Genomic DNA, 22,879 nt, shown 5'->3' with positions numbered 1-22,879 from the left:
CACCTGTTAATCCATCATTATGACTCAAAACCCACACCAAGGAACATCACTGTGAATTTCTGAACATCAGTCACAAAAAAAAAAAAAAAAACACACCAAAAGCTTGGAGGAAAGAAAAGATTTATAAAGAAAACGGCTTTGAATCTGCCTGGAAGTTAAAAGGAACAATGCTTCAAATTCTGAACTATCATCACTATTATTTACCTATGTACTGAAAGTACCCACTAACACAATCACTCAAGAGAAATTAGAAGTATAGAAACTGGGAAGGAAGCTATCATTATTTGCAGATGATATAATTAAACACCTGGGAAACTCGAAGAGAATTTACTGAAAACGACCCAAACAGAAGGTACCAGAGCACAAAAGTTAAAGAAATCAAGAATTCTCATATACACAAATAACAAGAAGACACAATGGGGGAAATTTTCCTGTTTATAATAGCAACAAGATGAAATACCTAAGAACACACACTCAGTATGCTATAACTATATAAAAAACAACTTAAATACTACTGAAGAATACAAAAGTAGACATCAACAAATAGAATGACATACCATGATCTTGGATAAGATGACTCAACATCTAAAACCACAAATGTTCCCAGAGTTTAAACATGATAAACAGGCTATCTTCCCTATTAAGAAACCATCAGGTTTATTGTTTTTTTTTTTTTTTTTTTTTTTAACTAAAGCAGCTGATTCTAGAATTTGTACAGAAAATTAAATAGTATTAGGAAAATAACAAAGTGGTGCCCAATAAATGGAAATGGGAAACAATACTGCTAGATTTCAAAATTCAATTTCATGACTGAATTAAAATAGTATGGAAGAGGTGTGGCTTCAAACCAGTGGGGAAAAGCTAGATTGTTCAACTATTCAATAAATAGCTTTTGGACTACTATGTAGTCTTGGGGACAAGGGGAGATGGACTTACACCTTACGCCCGATACAATTTCTAACTACGTAAAACATTTTTAATATGAAGAAACGAAACCACAAATGTTCTGGAAAAAACCATTAAATAGTTCCCTCGTAATCTTCGAGTAGAAAGAAGCTTTCTAACTATGATTCAAAATCCAGAAGCATAAAATAAATTTGGAGGCCGGGCGCGGTGGCTCACGCCTGTAATCCCAGCACTTACGGAGTCCGAGGCGGGTGGATCACAAGGTCAGGAGATCAAGACCATCCTGGCTAACGCAGTGAAACCCCGTCTCTACTAAAAATACAAAAAATTAGCCAGGCGTAGTGGCAGGCATCTGTAGTCCCAGCTACTCGGAGGCTGAGGCAGGAGAATGGCGTGAACCCAGGAGGCGGAGCTTGCAGTGAGCCGAGACTGGGCCACTGCACTCCAGCCTGGGCAACAGAGCAAGACTCCATCTCAATAAATAAATAAATAAATAAATAAAGGTCAATTACAGTACATACACAGATGTCTCCAAGGGTGGGAAATGAGCAGTCAAAAAAAAAAAAATCACAAAAAGAGTGAATCTCTTTAGCTCTTATATATCAATAAGAAAGACAAGCAATCCAACTGAAAATAAAGATGGGCAAAGGATACGAATTGAACAGGACATAAGAATGGATCAATAGCACAAAAGAGATACTCAAACATGCTCGTTAAGAGTAAATAGAACATAAAACTGCATTTAAATTCAATTTCTCACCTACAAGGTTGACTACAATCTAAGAGTTTGAAAAAAGTATTTTGGTGAGGCAGTCTCATGAATTACACACAGGTAAATATTCTCCAATAGCTATGAAATTATTGTGATGTACCGACTGACCTAGCAATCACAATTGGCCTATATTTACATATATATAAGATTAAGTATGCACAAGTTAGTCCCTACAGTATCGCCCACCCTAGCAAAGGGCTGAAAACAGCCCAAATGCCCATCCATAAGGAACTGGGGAAATATACTATAATATATCCACAGGATATACTACTACCAGGCCATAAAGTGTGAGGAGACACACAGCACAGTGGATAGGAGCACACGCTCTGGAACCATACTGTCTAGACTAGAGTCCTGGATCATATACTTATTAATTATGCAACCTTTGTTCAAGCTATTTAACCTCTCTATGCTGCAGTTACTCTGTTAAATAGGAATAGCAATGGTAACTCCATCACAGGGTTGTTATGAGGAATAAGTTAGGGCATATTTGTAAACTATTTTGAATAGTGCTTGGCATATACTAAACATATATAAAGATTTCTAAAATACACAGTTATGACAAAATATACTGTATATGGTTTACAATTTTTATATATTTAAAGAGGGAGGGGATAAGAATATATAGTTGTATTTGTAACTCTGGAATAATACAGAAGAAACTAAAAATATAGACGGATGGGGGCAACTGGGAATAGATATTGGGGATGTCAGGAATGAAAGAGAGACTTCTACAGTTTTCACTGCAAACTTTTCCAACTTTTTACTTTATTCATAGACAATCTATTTTAAAAATTTAATTAATAAAAATAATTTCCTGGCTGGGCGCAGTGGCTCATGCCTGTAATCCTAGCACTTTGGGAGGCAGAGGCAGGTGGATCACCTGAGGTCAGAAGTTCGAGACCAGCCTGGACAACACGGTGAAACCCCATCTCTACCAAAAATACAAAAATTAGCTGGGCATGGTGGTGTGTGCCTGTAATCCCAGCTACACAGGAAGCTGAGGCAGGAGAATCGCTTGAACCTGGGAGGCAGAAGTTGCAGGGAGGCAGAGGTTGCAGAGAGTCGAGATCGCCCCATTGCACTCCAGCCTGGGGGATACAGAGAGATTCCCTCTCAAAAAAAAAAAAAAAAAAAAAAAAAGGGGTAACATTTCCTGAGGACAATCTAGAATTTTATATTCACAGTATCAATAATGTGTGAAAGTAGAATAATGCCATTTTCAAATTTGCAAGACTAAACTCACCTTTTTCAGGAAGCTACAAGGACATGCTCCACTAAGTCCAAAAAAAATAAATAAATAAACAAAGAAAAAAAGCAAGAAACCAGGGTATCCAACACAGAGAGATAATGAGAATTCCCAGATAATAGTGAAGGGAAGTTCCAGTTCTAAAGTGTAAGCACGTGCAGGCTTAAAGTGTAACCAGCCCATTTAGGAACAGGAAGGGTGGAGGATCTAGAGCCAATTCTCTAGGTGGGAGGGAAAAAAAGGAACTGATACATTACCTATTTTTGACCATATGGAAAGGTGTTTTGTAACACTAAATACAGAATTCAACTCATGTGTGCATGTGTGTGTGTGTGCACACATGTGCACGTGTGTAGGGAAGAGGATGAGTCATTACCTGAATTATAGATGGGGAAAAATCAAGAATAGAACTATAAACATACACTTTAAAGTAAAGAGATAAATGCTAGAAGAAACAGCCAAAAGAGTTTATTAAAAATGGTTTAACATATATTATGTTCTCTTCATTTAGAAAAATTATTAGGGAAAACATTAAATGAGTCTTTTGATTTTGAAGAAAAGCAAGTGGACTTCAATTTCATGGTTTAAAAAAAAATCCCTCAAGCAGTAGTATTTATCTCTCACCTATCTCTATTAACAAATCAAACATTCCTGAAATGTAACTTACACTACAGTCATAATAATTGCAAATTCTATTCTACCTGTCTTTGACAGTTATGTAGTACAAACATCAGCTCTGCTTGTATACATATGGTTAACATTAACTTACAAATGAGGTGGAACTAAGTGACAAATAGTGTAAAAGGTAATGCCTTTCCAATGCCACTGATATGATGGCTAAAAAAAGTGTACTTTAGGCCAAGCGTGGGACTCACGCCTGTAATCCCAGCACTTTGGGAGGCCAAGGTGGGTGGATCACCCGAGGTCAGGAGTTCGAGACCATCCTGGCCAACATGGTGAAACCCCACCTCTACTAAAAATACAAAACTTAGCTGGGTGTGGTGGTGTGCACCTGTAGTCCCAGCTACTCGGGAGGCTGAGGCAGGAGAATCGCTTGAACCCGGGAGGTGGAGGTTGCAGTCAGCCGATATTGTGCCATTGCACTCCAGCCTGGCGACAGAGGGAGACTCTGTCTCAAAAAAAAACAAAACAAAACAAAACAAAACAGTGTACTTTAATAGAAGGTGAGAGGCATGCAAAAATTAGAGATTTCTCAAGTATTTAAACTGACCAGGGTAAACTGATATGAAACTTCTTCCTCAAAAAGAAGATAGGGTAGAGGTAGTATTAGTCATAAAATGTGCCCTCACGTGCAAACCACAAGAGATTTCTAACGCAGCATATTTTCTGTAAGTATACATGTGTGTAAAATTCATAAGGACAGCCACACCTAGGCTGTTGTAAAAATAGCACCTTAACAGCTAACACAATCTTAAGGTCACTTCACGTAAGAATTTTTCTCTCTTCCCAAATAAAACCAGGCATACTTATTCTTATTATGCAAAATAGTGCTCTCGATTAAAAATATATTGTAAAATACTGTAAATCCTTACTCCGGCCTCTCATTGATTGTTCCCAATTTTGCTAGGAGCCTAAACAGTCTTCCATTTTGAACCTCCTATAAAACATTTTAAAAAGAGAAAAATGTTAATGTTCCAGATAACTGAACATAAAAGCCAAAATTTACAAAAACTGGTAACCTGTACCAATATTACCTTTAAACGATAAATCCTAACACCCCCACCTTTTGGTTATACTTTTAAACAAACACAATATGTCCATTGCATTTCATAATGGTACTCAAGAAGATTATGGTACTGTCCATAGGAATTGGAAAAGTAACTTACATGAAAAACCAAGATTTTTGTCACATGACTGTAGCTAAGCCATGAATGAAAAGAACAGTGTCCAGAGGACATAAGAAATTAAAATACTACACATTCAGTGCCAACAAAAATATCTGCAATCTTAGCAAATAAGGCATTATATTTAGTACAATGATTATTTTGTGTATATTTATATACACAGATGCAAGTTGTGTGTACATTCTTTTAATTACACTCTTTACTGGCCAGGCACGGTGGCTCACACCTGTAATCCCAGCACTTTGGGAGGCTGAGGCGGGCGGATCACTTGAGCTCAGGAGCTGGAGACCAGCCTGGTTAACACGGTGAAATCCTGCCTCTACAAAAAATACAAAAATTAGCTGGGTGTGGTGGTATGCACCTGTAATCCCAGCTACCTGGGAGGCTGAGGCAGGAGAATCACTTGAACCCGGGAGGTGAGGTTGCAGTGAGCCGAAATAGCACCACTGCACTCCAGCCTGGGTGACAAAGCAAGACTCTGTCTCAAAAAAAAAAAAAAAAAAAAAAAAAAAAGTTACACTCTTTACCTTTGCAAGGTCTTCCTCTATGACATCATTTCTCATTTGAGCAGCATCCAATTGAGTATAAAATCGAGCACCAATCATGGGCATGATGTCATTTACACTTCGCATCCTGTTTTGGTCAGTCAACAAATACCTACCCAAGATAAAAGAGGAATTACTTGAATGTCCAACACGCAATTTAAAAAACAAGATAACCCACAAACACATAACTGTTTCAGCGGCCATCATCTTAGCACACAAAATTTTGAAAACATTTTAATTCATGCAAGTCAAGCTCATTCTTAAAGCTTAAATATTACATTTCATTCCTCTGGAAAATTGTAAGAGCCAATGGAGAAACAGTAAACATGTCTCTTCTCTACATTTTCACTACTATGGAAATGAGAAAGAAAAGTGAAGTAGGGTTTCACTTACCCATTACTATTAACAAAAGTGCGAGATGAAAAGTGTTACAGGTCAGGTGCAGTGGTTCACACTTGTAATCCCAGCACTTTGGGAGGCCAAGGCAGGTAGATCACTTGAGGTCAGGAGTTTAAGACCAGCCTGGCCAACACAGTGAAACCCTGTCTCTACTAAAAATACAAAATTAGCTGGGCATAGTGGCAGGCGCCTGTAGTCCCAGCTACTCAGGAGGCTGAGGCAGGAGAATCAGTTGAACCCAGGAGGCAGGGGTTGCAGTGAGCCGAGATGGCACCAACGCACTCCAGCCTGGGCAACAAAGCGAAACTCCATCTCAAAAAAAAAGGAAACAAACAAAAAACAAAAATAAATTAAGAAAAAGAAAAGTTTTTTGTGTGAGAGAGAGTGTGTGTGTGTGACAGAGTCTTGTTCTATTGCCAGGCTGGAGTGCAGCAGTGTGATCTCGGCTCACTGCTACATCCGCCTCCCAAGTTTAAGCGATTCTCCTGCCTCAGCCTCCCGAGTAGCTGGGACCACAGGCATGCGCCACCAAGCCCAGCTAATTTTGTATTTTTAGTGGAGACGGGGTTTCACCATGTTGGCCAGGATGGTCTCGATCTCTTGACCTCATGATCTGCCTGCCTTGGCCTCCCAAAGCACTGGGACTACAGGCATGAGCCACCGCACCCAGCCAAAAAAGAAAAGATTTTTAGAAACTTTTTTGAGAGGACTAAAAGGGGGTGGGTGAGGGGTGTGGAGCTTTTCCTGTTGCTCTTCAAAGATTAATTTTCAAAACTAAAACTGGGTTTTCAATTTTGCTAAATTGAATGAGCCTAACTTTTTAAGAAGCTGTCCTCTGCTCTAAAACTTAATTTACAAGGTATCATGACACACTCATTTCTGAGAAATGCAGTAACACACAGCAGAAGTAACCAGTTAAATTTCTTCTGTCATTAGAACAGTGGCAGAAAATACTACATATTTCAAGGGCTACCTGTTAGAACACAAAGATTCTCAATCATCTATTGCCGCTTATTCTATAGGTAAGCTATTCTTGCCCTTTCTCTGAAAGCAGCCTCCTACTCCTTCACTCTTCTGCTTATAATTCTCTTATTTTCTTCATAGGTCTTATCACTACCTGAAAATATCTCACTGGTTTTTATGTTTATTTACTCTTTATTCCCATTAGGGTGTAAGCTCCAGGAGATGGGAATTTTGTTCACCTCATTCAAAGTATCCTGTATTCGGCATATACTAGTCATTCTTTTTTTGGATAAATGAATAGTTACACCCATGTGAATAAACTACATCTTAGCAATTCATCTGTAATTATGGACCTATTTGTACCCTGTTAATCATATTTAATGTTACTACAGGCTATGTGACTTTGGCAAGTTATTTGATCTCTGTGGCTCAGTTTTGTGTCTCTAAAATGGGAGTAATAATGGTACCTAATTTATAGGGTTATTGGGAGAATTAAAAAAATTAATTCCCATCAAGCAGTTTGAAAGGGCCTGATACATGGTTTAATTACTCCATCAATTTTAGTTTGTGGTTATTATTAAAGTATGGCTTTTTTGTTTATCCATTTTTTTATTAAAGAAAATTTCAAACATTTATAATACTAGAAGAGTAATGTAATGAATCTCCATGTATCATCACCCAGTTTCAATTATTATTAACATATGGCTAATTGATTATTTTTATGTCCTCTATCCCCACTTCTTTAAAAAGGAAAATTTAGAGATTATAACCTGAAATTATTTGAGGCATCCTAGGTATTTGCAAACTAAGGCTAGGAATCACTGTTGTGATCATAAATAAAACAAGTATTTTTATTGAAAAGATAAATCATCGTATTTGAATTTGATTATGAATACAATCCAGACAACCACTGGCTTCTAGTGCTGTCACAAGCAGGACATTTATGCCAGTGTAACAAACAACAGGTGGGCAATCCCACCCTCCATCCCCCAATTCATACCCCAGGGCTGGTCCAAAAAGAAACTGGATCATCCAGGGCTACACAGAAAGATCAGAAGGGGCAGCTGTAAGCTAAAAGAGACTGTTGATTAGCACCTCTTCTCTAGCACAGCTCATAACTGTAATCAAGGTTGTGGTTGCCCACCCTCTGGGATCTCTCAGTAGTAGCTATATCTTAGGGAGAAGTCCTTCTGTGGTGACAGTAGTCCACAACAGGTTTCTCTTAAGCCAAATTAATCTCAACTCCATACTCAAGGATTCTCTGGAATCTTAAGACACTGGAGCATAAGCCTGGGGGGTCTCCACACAAATGCTTTCCGGAATGGGTGTTTTGGCCAGGGTACATGACTGGATTGCACCTGAGGCTTATTCATGATGGCTTTCACACTCTCTAGAGCAGCACTATCCAATAGAACTCCCAAGATGAGGGAAATATTCTATGTCTGTGCTGTCCAATTATGTTATCCAGTAATTACATGTGGCTGCTGAGCTCTTGAAATGTGACTAGTGTAACTGAAGAAGTAAACTTTAAATTTCAATTAATATCAATGTAAAAGGTCACATGCAGCTAGTGGATACCAACAAACTTCTACTGGGTACCCTTTGACCAAATGTTTAAAACATCAGTAACTAATTTAAACACACTGGTTTATCAATTTATCTAAGAAATATTTATTTTGCAATAAAAATCAAGAAATAAAGTTTCTGTTTTGTTTGATTTTAAATAGTGGGAACCAAAACAATCACTTAAAACAAAAAAAGCTCTGTCTTATCGCAAATAATCATTCTATACAATTTATCATATATTAAAACTTACAAAATCAGATTCTTCAGGTCAGAGGAATAGTTGATTGTCACCAGTTCCATGGCTTTCTGTAAATTCTCTCGCTGAATTCCTGCCAAAGAGTTGCAAGCCAAAGCCAACACAACTTTTCCTAATGATATCAGATCTGCTTGCTGACATGAAAGAATAAACATAACTTTTAATTTTCATTTCATAGGTACTCATTTCATACACTGACACCACTGCCTAAATGGAAAAAGCATCATTATAAATAAGCTGCAGGCAGGGTTCTCAAACAGCGGTACTCCTCAGAATAACCTGGAGCTTATTAAAAAGATGACTTCTGAGCCTCTCCACCAGATTTCTCACTGGATGGGTCCAGAAAACGGCTCAACATTTCTAAAGCACCCAGGTAATTCTGATGAAGGTAGTTCTAGGTCCACGCTTTAAGAGACTTTAAGCAATTCCCATGCCAACTACAAATTGCCATTTTTAAAAGTTTTTCTAACTTTTTTAATTTAAATAGGCCTAATATTCTTCTCTATTACAACAAATTTAAGGTTACTATACATTTGATTTGCTACGACCACTGTAACTTAAGACACACACTTTTCTCATTTTCTGTTACTCCCAGAATATAGTGTGAATGTGAAGGATTATCTGAAGAAAAGTTATCCTGTTACAAACATTAGCATTAACCAGATTTTAGAGCAAATTCTCTAGAACATCAAAAATGCTACAAACCTCAATGAATGACATCCCATCTATCTTTGTTTCCAAATAGACTATTTTTACTCACACTATAACAGATCTTTAAGCTCTGGAACCACCAGCTGCTTTCCTAAAACCTCTCCCACTCAAGATTTACCATTATGAGGCTTTCCTTCTAAAAGGATTTTCAAAAGACAGCTGTCTGAATTAAGTCCTTTATCACCTATAACTCCAGGAAACAGTATGGTCATCCCAGGTGGCCCTGATTGGTAGGAAGCTATCAACAACTACATGCCTTAGAGAATGGAGTACTTCAGAATTAACATGAAACCACCTGAAGCAATTTCTACAACAGACATTTGCAGATCTTTAAAATCTGAGAACTCATCTAAATTATTAGACACATGTTCATTTACTGAGCGTTAGTTTATTATAAGGAATTTTCAAGCCTAGCTGTACAATATCATCACTTGAGGAGCTTAAAAACAAAACCAAAATCATCTAGTAGCCATCCCCTCATCTCAATTTTGGTATAATCAGTCTGGGATCAAAATCTAGGTATTGATATTTTTCTAAGCTTCCACAAATGATCATGATATGCAGCCAGGATTGAGAACCACTGGTTTGTTGGAATATTTGTAACTTTAAGGCAATCATTAGTGAAATTCTAGCATTATATGGTTATCCTTAACAACACCCTACCCAAATAATGAGTAAATTTTAACATTAAACTCCATTACTAAAATAACATTTAAAAGTTCATACAAAAAAATTTATCCAAAACTAGCATTTGTGAATCTGACACTGAACAGGAGATAAGGAGACAGACTGATTAGGTAGACAAACTACTTCGAATCTATTAGAAAAGATCCAAAGATTCATGCCAGAAAACTTTGTAAACTTCACTGGTGGAAGAGTCAGGAGACAAGAATGGCAGGAGGGAAGCTGGCATGGGAAGGAGTACTATTACTGTTGCCATCATTTCTGTTCGCTGGAGGACACTGTGATGAACTCCAAAAAGAACGCCTCTCAATCACACTTTAGATCAAGTAAAACATTCCAAGTTATATTCATGAAATTATAGAAATCTCAGCCAAAAGAAATCAGTGCATGTAAATGCCAACTATAAATTTCCATGGGCGATTCAATCCAAAGTATCCAGCAAAGCACAGCAAAGACTGTGGCTGTTTATCACATGTTTGAGCAGCAGATATCAACACCCAGTCTTCCAGCTCTTTGAGCAGCAGAATTTTCAGTTTGTTCCACCCTGAACTGATGCTGTATTAAGCCTCCCTCCCAGAATATTCCATTATTCTCTATTATGAGACAGAAAACCAAAATGGTCCAAGAGAGCTGAAGAACCAGATGGTTTTAAAAAATAACAATATCTGATTTTCAGTACATCCCACCACCTCTCTAAAGCGGACTCAAGGTGAGAACATCCGCTTTTAGAAATAAAGTACACGTGTGACCCAGTCCAGATTAAATTAGAGGTTTTTTTAAACAAAAGAAGTTAATAAAATCTTAAGAGAGTTTCACACCATAAAACTCAGTAACTCTCCTTTCCTTATTTCTCAGCTAAATAATTTTCCATTTGTTATTTTGCTTCTTACCTCCATCTGGTTTTCCCCCCATTTGTTGAATTCAGGAGATTTGCCCCCCAACTGATTTTCAGTTTCTTCCTGATTCTTGACTTCTTGATTTCTTTTTCTGATTCTATCTATGGCTCTACTTATGTCCATTTTACTCAAAGTCAGTCTCTATTCACGTGTCTGAAACAGACTATGAAAAATATACTACAAGAAACAATGCACTCCTCATGTATCCTCTTCTCTGTAAAATCACACTCCCCTTTTGGAACTATCTTTCATTCTTTCCTATACCTTACTATAATAAACTATGTTAAAAAATCAGCTACACATATATACCCAAAAAAAAAAAGCCTGATATATATCCTTCAATGTTGAAAAAAAATAAAGAGGTGATAATTAATTGAAGGTTGCCTGATTTTATGAATGAAGGCATATCCTGACTTACAAATATTAATAAGTTGCCCTAAATGCTTACATAAACTTGGTTGTTTGGAACTCAGAGATTTTTTTCTTATGAAAAGTTTTGTTTTTCAAGGTAACTACACAACCCATAATATACCTGAAAAGGAACCCTATTGAGAAAAGAATGAGGAGCATATACAGTTTTGTTTTTGTTTTTAATGCAGACAGGGGTTTCTAGATACTTACATTAGAAGATGATGGTACTGCTCTAAAAATGTGTAATTTTCCTTCAAAAATTTAATATTATCTGCTTGGATGTATATCCAAGTGTATATAATCTCTAATATTTTAAAAGTCAATAATCTGTCACTTTGGAAGCATAAAGATCATAAAGAAAAATTAATCAGAGCCAACTAGTTAGGCACTAAGTATAAGAAGATAAGAATGACAGTAGCTAAGAAACAACATCTCCAGATAAGAAAGAGGCAGCAAATGCCCTCAGGCAGAAGAACACAATGCGGCTGTTGGGGGAAAAAAAAAGAACTAATCACCTTCCTCCCTGTATTGCCCACTAGATGTTGCTATCAACCAGAACAGCTTGGCTGCTGCTGAGGTTAGATGGGCACAAGCAGAGGGGAAGGAGGATGTGAAATGTCTGCAAACAACCGAATGCAATGAGTGCCTGCAAGTCTTTGGGACTGCACTGTCTGTGGTTTACCAGCAAAAGAGATTGATGCATGAACTGAAATACTAAACAGTGATTAGACTCTACTTCTCATTTTATCCTTTTTGTTCTAAAATTCTATCAGTGAATTAAAATCTTCTTCTAAAACTTTAAACAAAATAAGTTGAAAAGAGAAGAGCAATAAGGTGTTTCTCCATGTAATTAAGAAATTATGCCTTAGAGCAAACCTTTGTCAGTTAATAAATGTTCAAAAAACTCAAAAACTTCTTATACACAAAGAACTAAAATTGTCTTAAAATCACAGCTGCCTATCCTAATGTGAAGCATTCCAATACAAACTGAATAATCTATTTACTTTAGTTTTGTTACCTGCGGAGTAATCAAGGCAAACGCAACTATTCCTTCTCTGAGATGGAGTCTCGCTGTGCTACCCAGGCGGGAGTGCAGTGGCACGGTCTTGGCTCACTGCAACCTCCGCCTCTGAGGTTCAAGCGATTCTCCTGCCTTAGCCTCCCAAGTAGCTGGGACTACAGGTGTGTGCCATCACAAACCTGGCTAATTTTTGTATTTTAATAGAGACGGGGTTTCACCATGTTGGCCAGGCTGGTCTCGAGCTCCTGAGCTCAAGTGATCTGCCCACCTCAGCCTCCCAAAAACGCTGGGATTACAGGTGTGAGCCACCGCACCTGGCCTAAAGCAACTGTTCTTAATGCTTGAAGAAATACGTTCTTATTATTCAATACTTTATCATTTAAATCAGGAAATAAGAAGCAGCAAAATAGCTAAGAAACATCACGAGGCCTAAATCAACACTAATAAAATGAAGTCAGACAATAATCAAATACTAATAATGTATAAGAAGTGAGTGATATGTTCTGACTAAATTTTAAAAATTACTTAGAAAATGGCAATCCAACAACAAACCTCTGAAAACATTTCTAAAATTTTATGACTGGTAGTCAGACAAGTGTTCTAAAAGTAAAAATAATAGGTGTAATTAAAGGAGTGAAAAAGAAGGGTGTCATTTAATAGAGTCCATTCATTTGATGAGTCTGTTTTAATCTATCTATGCTTAGGACATGTTTCCTAAATCACATAAACACATTTTCATTTTGAACAGTTAAGAGTCTGACATTGTCATGAGGCCGGGCACAGTGGCTCGTGCCTGTAATCCCAGCACTTTGGGAGGCCGAGGTGGGCGGATCACCTGAGGTCGGGAGTTCGAGACCAGCCTCACCAACATGGAGAAATCCCATCTATATACTAAAAATACAGAATTAGCATGGTGGCGCATGCCTGTAATCCCAGCTACTCAGGAGACTAAGGCAGGAGAATGCTTGAACCTGGGAGGCAGAGGATGTGGTGAGCCAAGATCGTGCCATTGCACTCCAGCCTGGGCAACAAGAGTGAAACTCCGCCTAACAAAAAAAAAAAAAAAGTGTCTCTGACATTGTCATGAATTCCCTTTATTCCAGCCTACAAGGGCTCTACACTAAATACATCATAATGGTTAAGAAATACCAGCCTGGGCAATATAGTGAGCCTCCATCTCTGCAAAAAATAAAAACAAAAAAAATTTTGGCCAGACACAGTAGTGCACATCTATGGTTCCAGCTACATGGGAGGCTGAGGTGAGAGGATTGCTCGGGTCCAGTTCAAAAGCTGCAGTGAGCTGACCGCACCACTGCACTCCAGCCCAGGTGACACAGCAAGACAGAAGCAAAAGAAAAGAAAGGAAAAGAGAGAGAAAGAAATAAAGAGGGGAAAGGAAAGGAAGACAAGAAAAGAGAGGAAGGGGAGGGGAGATACATGTTCAAAGTCTGCACAGAGACTACCCCAAAATAAATCAAAATCTAGGCTTAAAACACTGAAATACTTTAAAATGAACAAAATTTGTATTTAATAAAGGAAAACAAGTAAATATTCATGTTAATTCTTACTCACCTGGTACTGGGCCATCAATGCCAATGGATTATTATTTTGACTGTTATCAAATGTTAAAACATCAAAAACTCCAACACAATTTACTCGCAACCTTTAAGGACCAGATAATTTAAAGAAAATAATTAAAATAAGTTTTTTAAAAATTGCATACTCATGGAAAAGTAACATTTCCCAAAATATTAGGAAGGATCTCAGAATTGAGTTTAACTTCCAACCTACCCCACACCACCTCCACCAACCACCATTTTGGAAATGGGAAAATTAAGGCTCAGAGATATCAAGTGATATACCTACAGCTGTAAAAGTCAGAAACGGACAAAGCCAGAACTATAACTCACATCTCTTGACTAACAGGTCAGTGTCCTTTTCACCATTCCAAGCCGTTTATTAGTTATTCATAAAAGAGAACTAGTTAGCTTTCTAACACTTGCAAAAGATGTACCAGACACTGTTCTAAGCATTTTACATGACTTATTCAAATCTCTCAATAACTTTTTGAGGGGTACCTCATAAATAAGCAAAATGGAGTTAGTAGTACACTTGTCTAATAAGGTTGTCGAAACACAATTTGAAGAAGTAACTTGTTCAACGGCATATCAATAGTAACTATCAGAGCCAGGATATGAACTTAAATAACTTGGTACCAGATCAATAGCTCTATGCTATGCAGCCCAAGACAATCTCAAAATTACAGCAACTCAAAACTCAGGTGAAGACAACACTGATAACTGTACCAGTTGTTCTCAAAGCATGTGACTCAATAGCAGCAACGGCAACATCTAGAAACTTGTTAAAAATGCAAATTCTTAGGCCCCAGTGCAGACTTATGAATGAAAAACTCTTGGGGTAGGGCCCAGTAAGCTGTGTTTTATAAGTCCTCCAGGTGATTCTGATTCATGCTAGAATTTGTGAACCATGGTGCTACATAGAAAAGTTGTACTGATACTATCTTTATATTCCCCTAACCCTAACCACATATTCCCTAACCTTTCCCAAGATTTTTGGTTAATAATCAGGCATTTTATTCAGAATTCAACATTTTTTTTAAAAAAAGCTTACAAATTAATTCAAAGTCATAGAAGTTCTTCTGGATGGAATATATGCAAAGGCAGAATTAAAACAATCATGTTTTGTTTACTAAGTTGTCAAAGGTAAGATGCTCAATAAAAGAAACCAAAACTCAAAATGCTAGTACCTTGTTTTGCCAGTTATCAGAATCTTTGTTGGATCCATAACTCGACATGCCAAACCTGCTGTATGAATGGTACGCAATGCAGAACTTAGTTGGACAATATATGCCCAAATAAGAGACTCTGGCAATAATCCAGCATGTTGCCTGGGCAACGGTCCATCATGTTGACCTATACAGCAAAGAAATCCAAAAAATGACATCTTAAGTAATCAACTAAAAGACTAAAATATTAAAACCAAAATTAGCAAAGATAATTCATGTACACTCATGGCACAACATGTCAATTTATATATGTGTGTGTATGTATCTGTGTAATTTAAGTTTAATCTATTGCCCAAAGGTTCCTGTCCGAGATTATGACTTTTATATTGTTACCAGCAACAGGGCTCTCACTGAAATGCTCTTTTCTGTAACCACATAATTACTGAATAAAAATTATTTAAAGTAAGAATTTATATTTAATTGTTAACCAAATAAATATAAAAACAGAAACTGTAGAGGTTATTCCACTTAAAATGTGGCTGGCTAATCCTACCCTGTATTATTGTTTAGGCATGTGAGAGCTGTTCATTGTGTGGCTTGATGAAAATAAAAGTCTCTACCATCACTTATGGTGAATGTTCGTTTTCCTTATACCACTCGGCCCCCTCTATCACAAAGGTGTATTCTATTAACTCATTAAGTGGTTTTTGATAATATTTTCTAGGTCATTGTTAATATATTGTAAATCAGTAGAAAAGGAGACAAATTTTGTAATTATTCCAAGGAATATGTCCTTATATTCTTTTCTTTGTGGAAACAGTTTTGCTATGTTGCCCAGGCTGATCTCCAACTCCTGGGCTCAAATGATCCATATTTCTCAGCCTCCCTAAGTGCTGGGATTGCAGACATGAGCCGCTACGCCCTGTCGACCTTATATTCATATTGTTGTAAAACAACCTTTTGTGAATCAGTTATAAAAAGCAACATAATTAAATGGTTAATTATGTACTTACAATAAATAACAAATATGTACTTATGGCTTGAAATAAAATTTCCGGTAAGCAGCACATACAAAATTCAAAAATAATTATCTCTCAATTTGGACAGAAGATAATACACTCTGGAAATATGTGTAAGAAGACTCAAAAAAATGGCACTGGTAACAAATGCCAAGCCAATCTCAAAAATGACTATCAATCGTTTAAATGAAACTATTAATAAATGTAGTAATAAGGAAACAGAGTTTTTACAGCAAACATATATATAGTGCTTACTGTCTGCCAGACTCTGTTCTAGTTGTTTTACTGATATAGACTCATTCTGAATCTTGTATCAACTCCATATGGTATGCTATTCTTCCCATTTTCTAAATTAACATATTTCTTATACTTTGCTATTTTTTTCATTTGTGCTAAGATAATAAATTATATAGTATAGGAAAATGGTAGGCTTTTATGCATGTATGGTATGGTTAGGGAAGTTACGACTACTCAAACAATACTTTAAAATATTAAAAGGACTACTTCCTATGAAAATGTAAACATTAGTATATTAATCAGTGAACACCAAAAACAGAATAATTACGATTAAAAAATTACTGGAAAAGAATGCTATAAAACAGTGGGTCTCAAAAGAAACCACTCCAGCATTTGGCAACATCTGGAGATATTTCTGGCATTACAATTGGGGTAGAGGGGGATTGCTACTGGCATTCAGTAGGCAGAACCAGGCCCTTCAGTCAGAAGAGGCCACTATAAACATTCTGAAATGCACAAGACAGCCCCCACAAAAATAATTATCCAGCTCAAAATGTCAATACTGCTTAAGTTGAGAAACACAGTTATAAATTAAAGCCAACAGTCATTTCACAGGTGTTACTACCAAAATAAATTGGAGCAACAACTATAGTCATCTATAAGAAAAGTTGTACCACATCCCCTTCCACAAAATTACGCATGTGTCTACAGATGACATAGCAAAAGGAAAAAAATGACCACATTCTATGTTAAATGTGAAACAGCCATGTAACCACAACTTTCTTTTTTCAACTGTCAGAATGCAAAAAGCGAAGTAACAAGTAAACAGAAGTAATCTATTTTTGTCTATAATTAGAGTCTTTAAAGAGAGCTGCAATCTGAAAGATACTAGAATATGGACTCAAATCTTTCTCCCCTCCTCTTTAATTTTCAAGTCAAGAAAATCTTAAAAAGATTAAAAAGCATAATGTGATGCTTCTTTCTTGCCCCCAGAGACTGAGACCTTCCCCAAATACATAAATTAATGAATAGAACATCTCAAAATGGATTTATTTTTCTCTGAAATCATTTACCCTTTAACACACATTTGTTAGACTTCAAGTATTCTGGTTGTTTGCAAAATCTCAATGATAAAACAATTCTTTAAGTATATATTAGAAAGGGGCAAAAAATAAAATATTCCATGTTTAAGGAAAAGTTACTTAAAATTCTATTTTGAAACCTTAGATTAAGTAATATAGAATCCAACCTTCAAACTAAAGCATTTGTTTAGGGAAATAATTATCTGAAGAACAATATAGTCATAGTAGGAATCATTAAATTATATTGAGAGAATATAAAAACTATAGGGAAAATACAATAAAGAAAAGATGTAATATGATATAAAATGTTAAAACAAAAACAAAACAATGCAAACGGAGATGAAAACAAAACAAAGCAAGACTGGAAAGAAATGTACTAAAAGATTCATAACGGTTGCACTTAGGCAGGGAAGCCATAAAGACTGTTCCTAACTAAGCTATTGAATTTTCCAAGACACCTTTATTAAGAGAGCATTATAATTTTAAAAGAAAAACATTTTAAAGAGAAAAACAATTTTAACACATTCCCAGTTATTTAAATATCTGATATCTATGTGAGTCTTCAAAAATCTACCTTATCTTAGTAAATATGCAAAATACATTATATCCTAACTTCTTGACCATCAACTCCATTTCTTTGACATCTTTCTTTTTGAAATGTGATATGGTTTGGCCGTGTCATCCAAATCTCAACTTGCATTGTAACTCCCAGAATTCCCATGGTTTTGTGGGAGGGACCTGGTGGGAGATAACTGAATCATGGGGGCAGTTTCCCCGATACTGTTCTTGTGGTAGGGAATAGGTCTCATGAGATCTGATGGTTTTATAGGGGGAAACCCCCTTTACTTGGCTCTCATTTGCTTTTCTTGTCTGCTGCCATGTGAGATATGCCTTTCACCTCCTGCCATGATTTTGAGGCCTCCCCAGTCACAAAGAACTGTAAGTTCATTAAACCTTTTTCTTTTGTATATTGCCCAGTCTCAGGTATGTCTTTATCAGGAGCATGAGAACGGACTAATACAAAATGCAACAGTCTTTAAACTAAATGATTACAGGGAAAAATGATACATATTTTAAAGTAGAAAACTACTCTTCCACAGAGCAAAAGCATTAGTCAAAATATAGTTTGCCTGTATCTTTTTCTTACCCCACTTTCTCTTGGTGAAATAGGCATCAGCATTAGGGTCATTAAAGTGTCTGCTCATCATAGTTTCTCCTCCAGCATGGAAATCATATGCAAACACAAGAGCTTAAAATAAAACACAAATACTCATTACTGAAAGCTGGCTTCAAATAATGAAGCTCACTAGCAAAAAGACAAATTACAAGTTACTCACAGGGCTCGGCAAATGCTTTAGTGGTGAATACTTCGCGCAAAGTTACAATATTTGAGTGTTGAATTTTCTTCCACATGTCGACCAACACCATGCACTTTGTGTTAACAAGACGAAAACCTGAAAGACAATTTTTCTACTACAGTAAACTCTAATTGACGTCTCCTTCATATTCTATCAGAAATGGAAAGAAAATGCCATATTATACATTGCTCATGAGGTACTAATTTCCAAATAAAAAATTTCCATTCATATGTTAAATAATATATTCAAGAAGGTTTGAATAATCTTAGCCCCAATGATATGATTATAAAAGAAGATAACTGATCTTCCTTACCATGTATCCTCCGAAGGCAATATGGCAGATCATCTTTGCTATTTACAGCTTTGTAGCAAGATGTAATATACCCAAAATTACTTGATTTCTGTATCCGGTTGGGAGGTGGCAGTGGTTCTAGAGGAAATAGGCTATGGTAGCTGTCAACCTCTGTAGGAACTGCTAGAGTAATTCATAAGAAGACTTGAAAATACAGACATTCATAAATTTTTCTCAAAAATATAGAAGAAATCATATTTACTATAAACGCCTTGTATATCACAATGTGCTCTTGTATTATAGAATAAACATAACAATTCCATAAGACAAACTAGCTTCAGTATCAATAAAAATAGGCATTATAATATGACAAAATAACCAAAGAACAACTAAAGTTCATGCATTCAAAAACATTTCCTTTTATAGCACAATACAAATTTGTTTCTCAGAAATAATTTTTATAAACAATTTGAGTTATCACTTAGAGATAAATTTTTCTAGAACAAACATGTTATCAGGTTTATAATCAAAACGACATGTATTTTTTAATGATTCAAATACAATCATGTTTTCCAATTGAACACCAACTTATACTTTTCACTTTGTTAACTGTCTTGAATGACTTCGGAATGCTCACAATATTTTAAGTGAACGGAAGATAACCCAACATGTAGTACAGCCATAGTAAACTAACTAGAAGAAAATATAGCAGATGGCATCAATGGTAACCTTTTAAAGGGAGGATTATTATTCTTTTCTTTACATTATTTGGTATTTGCCAAATGTTTTATAATATACATGTTTAACACTATTTTTAAAACATGGTATTATGTCTGTTAAAAAAAAAAACCTACAAACAAGAACAACTGATAATTTTTGACCTCTGACTGGTAAGAAACACAGATGAAACCCTATTAAGAAAATTAATTCCAGAAGACAGGCTCAAAATGATCCTTCCTCTGCATTTGCCAAATACTTTATGCTCATTATTTCTTAGTTCTCACAACAATCCCATGAGGTATAATTCCCTATTTCATAAATAAAGATAATAAGGATTGCATAGCTGAGAGAGAAAGGTAGGATGCAAACCCAGGACTTTTTGATTCTATAATCATAATCTCTACATGGCATTTGGGCCATAATGAAAAACAAATGTAGAATGATTAAAACGTCATCAAGTGGCATGTTCTACTTAAATAAAGGCAGTGTCATGTGTCACTGCCATGTGTCATGGCATGTGACTACAGTCCTAGCTACTTGGGAGGCTGAGGCAGCAGAATCACTTGAACCCAGGAGTTGAATTCAGCCTGGGCAACATTTAAGACCTTATCTCTTAAATAAATAAATAAATAAATAAATAAATAAATAAAATAAAATAAAATAAAAGCAATATAATGGAAGAATACACACAAGTGAATACAGTTGTAACTTTTACTTTTGTGCATTTACCTAGTTTGTATTTGAATGAACACTATGTCCATAAGGAAGTCAAATGATAAATTTTGCTTTCCAGCTATTTCATTTATTAAGGAGCACTTAATACAGGAATAATTTCAAATCAGTAAAATACACTGAGCACCTACTATGTACTAATGAACCTAAACTAAAGAAATATACATTCTTACCCTCAAGAGGCCTAGAGAAAAATAAAGAACACAGATTTATATAAAACATGTAAGAGGTAAAGTCCCCATTTAAGAAGTACAATTCGCAATGACACTGGTTCTTAAACGTCAGCACCTGTCACAATCACCTAAAGCCTTTTTAAAACATAGTTTGCTGGGCCCCAATCCCTGAGTTTCTGATACAATCTGAAGTGGGATCCAAGAACTTACAATTCTAACAAGTTCCTAAAAGTCAATGAAAATGAGGCCTCTGGTTAAGGAATCATACTTTGAGAGCTAATACACTATGAAAATACAAAGAACAGAGCAATTCCCAAGGATATTAGGCACTCGTTTGCTATGGGGTTGCTAGTAAATTATTACAACTTACAAATCAATGGTGTTTAACTGATATCCCTTGGAAAGCAATTTGGTTCTATGTACTAAACTTTAAAACCACTTCTACTTTACATTTTCTTTCTGTCTTTTTTTTGTAGACAGAGTCTCACTCCGTCACTCAGGATGGAGCGCAGTGGCACAATCTCACTGCAACCTCCACCTCCCGGATTCAAGCGAGTCTTGTGCCTCAGCCTCCTGAGTAGCTGGAATTACAGGTGGGCGCCATCACACGTGGCTAATTTTTGTATTTTTAGTACAAATGGGGTTTTACCATGTTCACCAGGCTGGTCTCAAACTTCTGACCTCAAGTGACCCACTCACCTTGGCCTCCCAAAGTGCTGGGATTACAGGTGTCAGTCACTGCGCCCGGAGCTGTTTTCTTTTTTATATATTTTTAAAAGAGCATCAGTTGATCAATTATGTACATTTTTTATGCTTAAAAGTAGAATTATAAAAGTATTTATGAATTATACTGAATCTATATATACATCAGTTTAGAAATATTTGAAGTATTTCTTCTAAGGAAAAAAATATTTCCTACAGAAGAAAAAAATTAAGTAGATGAATATGTTCCTGCACTGTAATTCATGATGCCAAAAACTATATGATCAAGTGTCAAACGGTTGAACCATAATGTAAACAAATGCTAAGCATGAAGGGATAGTCAGAAACATAGGGTGGTGTCTGTTTGAAAATGTCTTAAGTTGAAAATTGTGTGCGTACTGATGAATGATGTAAAGTACTCATGGATAGCCGAAAGAGAATGTGACAAAAAAATTTTAAATATTTTATCATCACTGCAAATGCAGATAAAATTAGTTTTCATTTTTTAAAGTATTTTAAAAGTAGATAAAATACATTCATTTATATTTTACAATAGGAGTTTTAGAGTTCTGTTTTAGACATATAAGTTCTTAATTTATTTGAAGTTGACTTTTTAATGTGGCTTGAGATAATCACCCAATTTTATCTTGTCAATATAGAAAACCATTTTTTGTGGTCAAGCACAGTGGCTCATGCCTGTAATCCCAGCACTCTCAGGAGGCTGAGGCAGGTAGAGCACTTGCGTCCAGAAGTTCAAGACCAGCCTGGGCAACATGGTGAGACCCTCTCTACAAAATATACAAAAATTAGCCAAGTGTGGTGGTGTACACCTGTAGCCCCAGCTACTTGGGAGGCTGAGGTGGGGGAATGCTGGAGCCCAGGAGTCAGAGGTTGCAGTGAGCTGCGATCACACCACTGTACTCCAGCCTGGGTGACAGAGCAAGATGCTGCCTCAATCAAAGTTTATTTTTTTAATTAAAAAACCAAAAACCATTTTTCCAATGCTTTCTTTTCCCCACTGATTTGCCACCTTTATCACAGAACGTGTCTGGGCTCTCTGTAATCTGTTCCATTAATCTGTCTAACCCTGTGTCATCATCACGTTTTAGTTACTGTAGACTCAAATCAAACCTCTCTTTCCCTAATACACAAACAAATTCTTCATATGAACATAAATAACAACCATACTCTTCAAAGCACCTTGGATAGTCTTGGCCCTTTATTCTTTGATACATTTTATCATACTTCATGAAAAGATTTGACTGGAAGTTATGCTTTGACTGGAATTCTACTGGATCTATATGTCAGTTTAGAAAAATTGACATCTTACTTGTTCTGTCTTCCTAATCATGAGTAATCTCTACTAATCTACAGAATTTCACTTTACATTATTTAATACTTCTTAATGAATAAATCTCCCCTGCTGAAATCTTACCTATCTTTTGTTGTATTTATTCCTACATACTGATATTGCATTTTTAAACAGCATTTGCTTTTAATTATATTTTGAAGTTAACTGGGTACTGGCCTACAGAAATGCAACTGATGTATTAATCTTATATCCAGCCATTTTC

The 22,879-nt window shown here is 36.2% G+C and overlaps 1 protein-coding gene across 4 annotated transcripts in view; it reads right to left on the bottom strand.

Annotated features, from left to right (window-relative positions):
- Positions 1–22,879, bottom strand: part of PAN3 (poly(A) specific ribonuclease subunit PAN3) — a 158,600-nt gene that overhangs the window by 8,966 nt on the left and 126,755 nt on the right. For 3 of the 4 annotated variants that reach the window (XM_050766832.1, XM_050766835.1, XM_050766834.1), the window contains 8 exons: positions 19,000–19,161; positions 18,666–18,782; positions 18,476–18,577; positions 15,012–15,177; positions 13,817–13,907; positions 8,516–8,655; positions 5,320–5,449; positions 4,481–4,545 (listed from right to left, as the gene is read on the bottom strand). In XM_050766832.1, the coding sequence (XP_050622789.1) occupies positions 4,481–4,545; positions 5,320–5,449; positions 8,516–8,655; positions 13,817–13,907; positions 15,012–15,177; positions 18,476–18,577; positions 18,666–18,782; positions 19,000–19,161 (973 nt within the window). The remainder of the gene's footprint in view (positions 1–4,480; positions 4,546–5,319; positions 5,450–8,515; positions 8,656–13,816; positions 13,908–15,011; positions 15,178–18,475; positions 18,578–18,665; positions 18,783–18,999; positions 19,162–22,879) is intronic. The other variant, XM_050766833.1, reaches the window with a different exon arrangement.

This window comes from Macaca thibetana, chromosome 17 (genome assembly GCF_024542745.1).
Source record: "Macaca thibetana thibetana isolate TM-01 chromosome 17, ASM2454274v1, whole genome shotgun sequence".
NCBI classification, from domain to species: Eukaryota; Metazoa; Chordata; class Mammalia; order Primates; family Cercopithecidae; genus Macaca; species Macaca thibetana.
The sequence above is the reverse complement of the archived record's forward strand: the minus strand, read 5'-3'. Positions and strand labels throughout refer to the sequence as shown.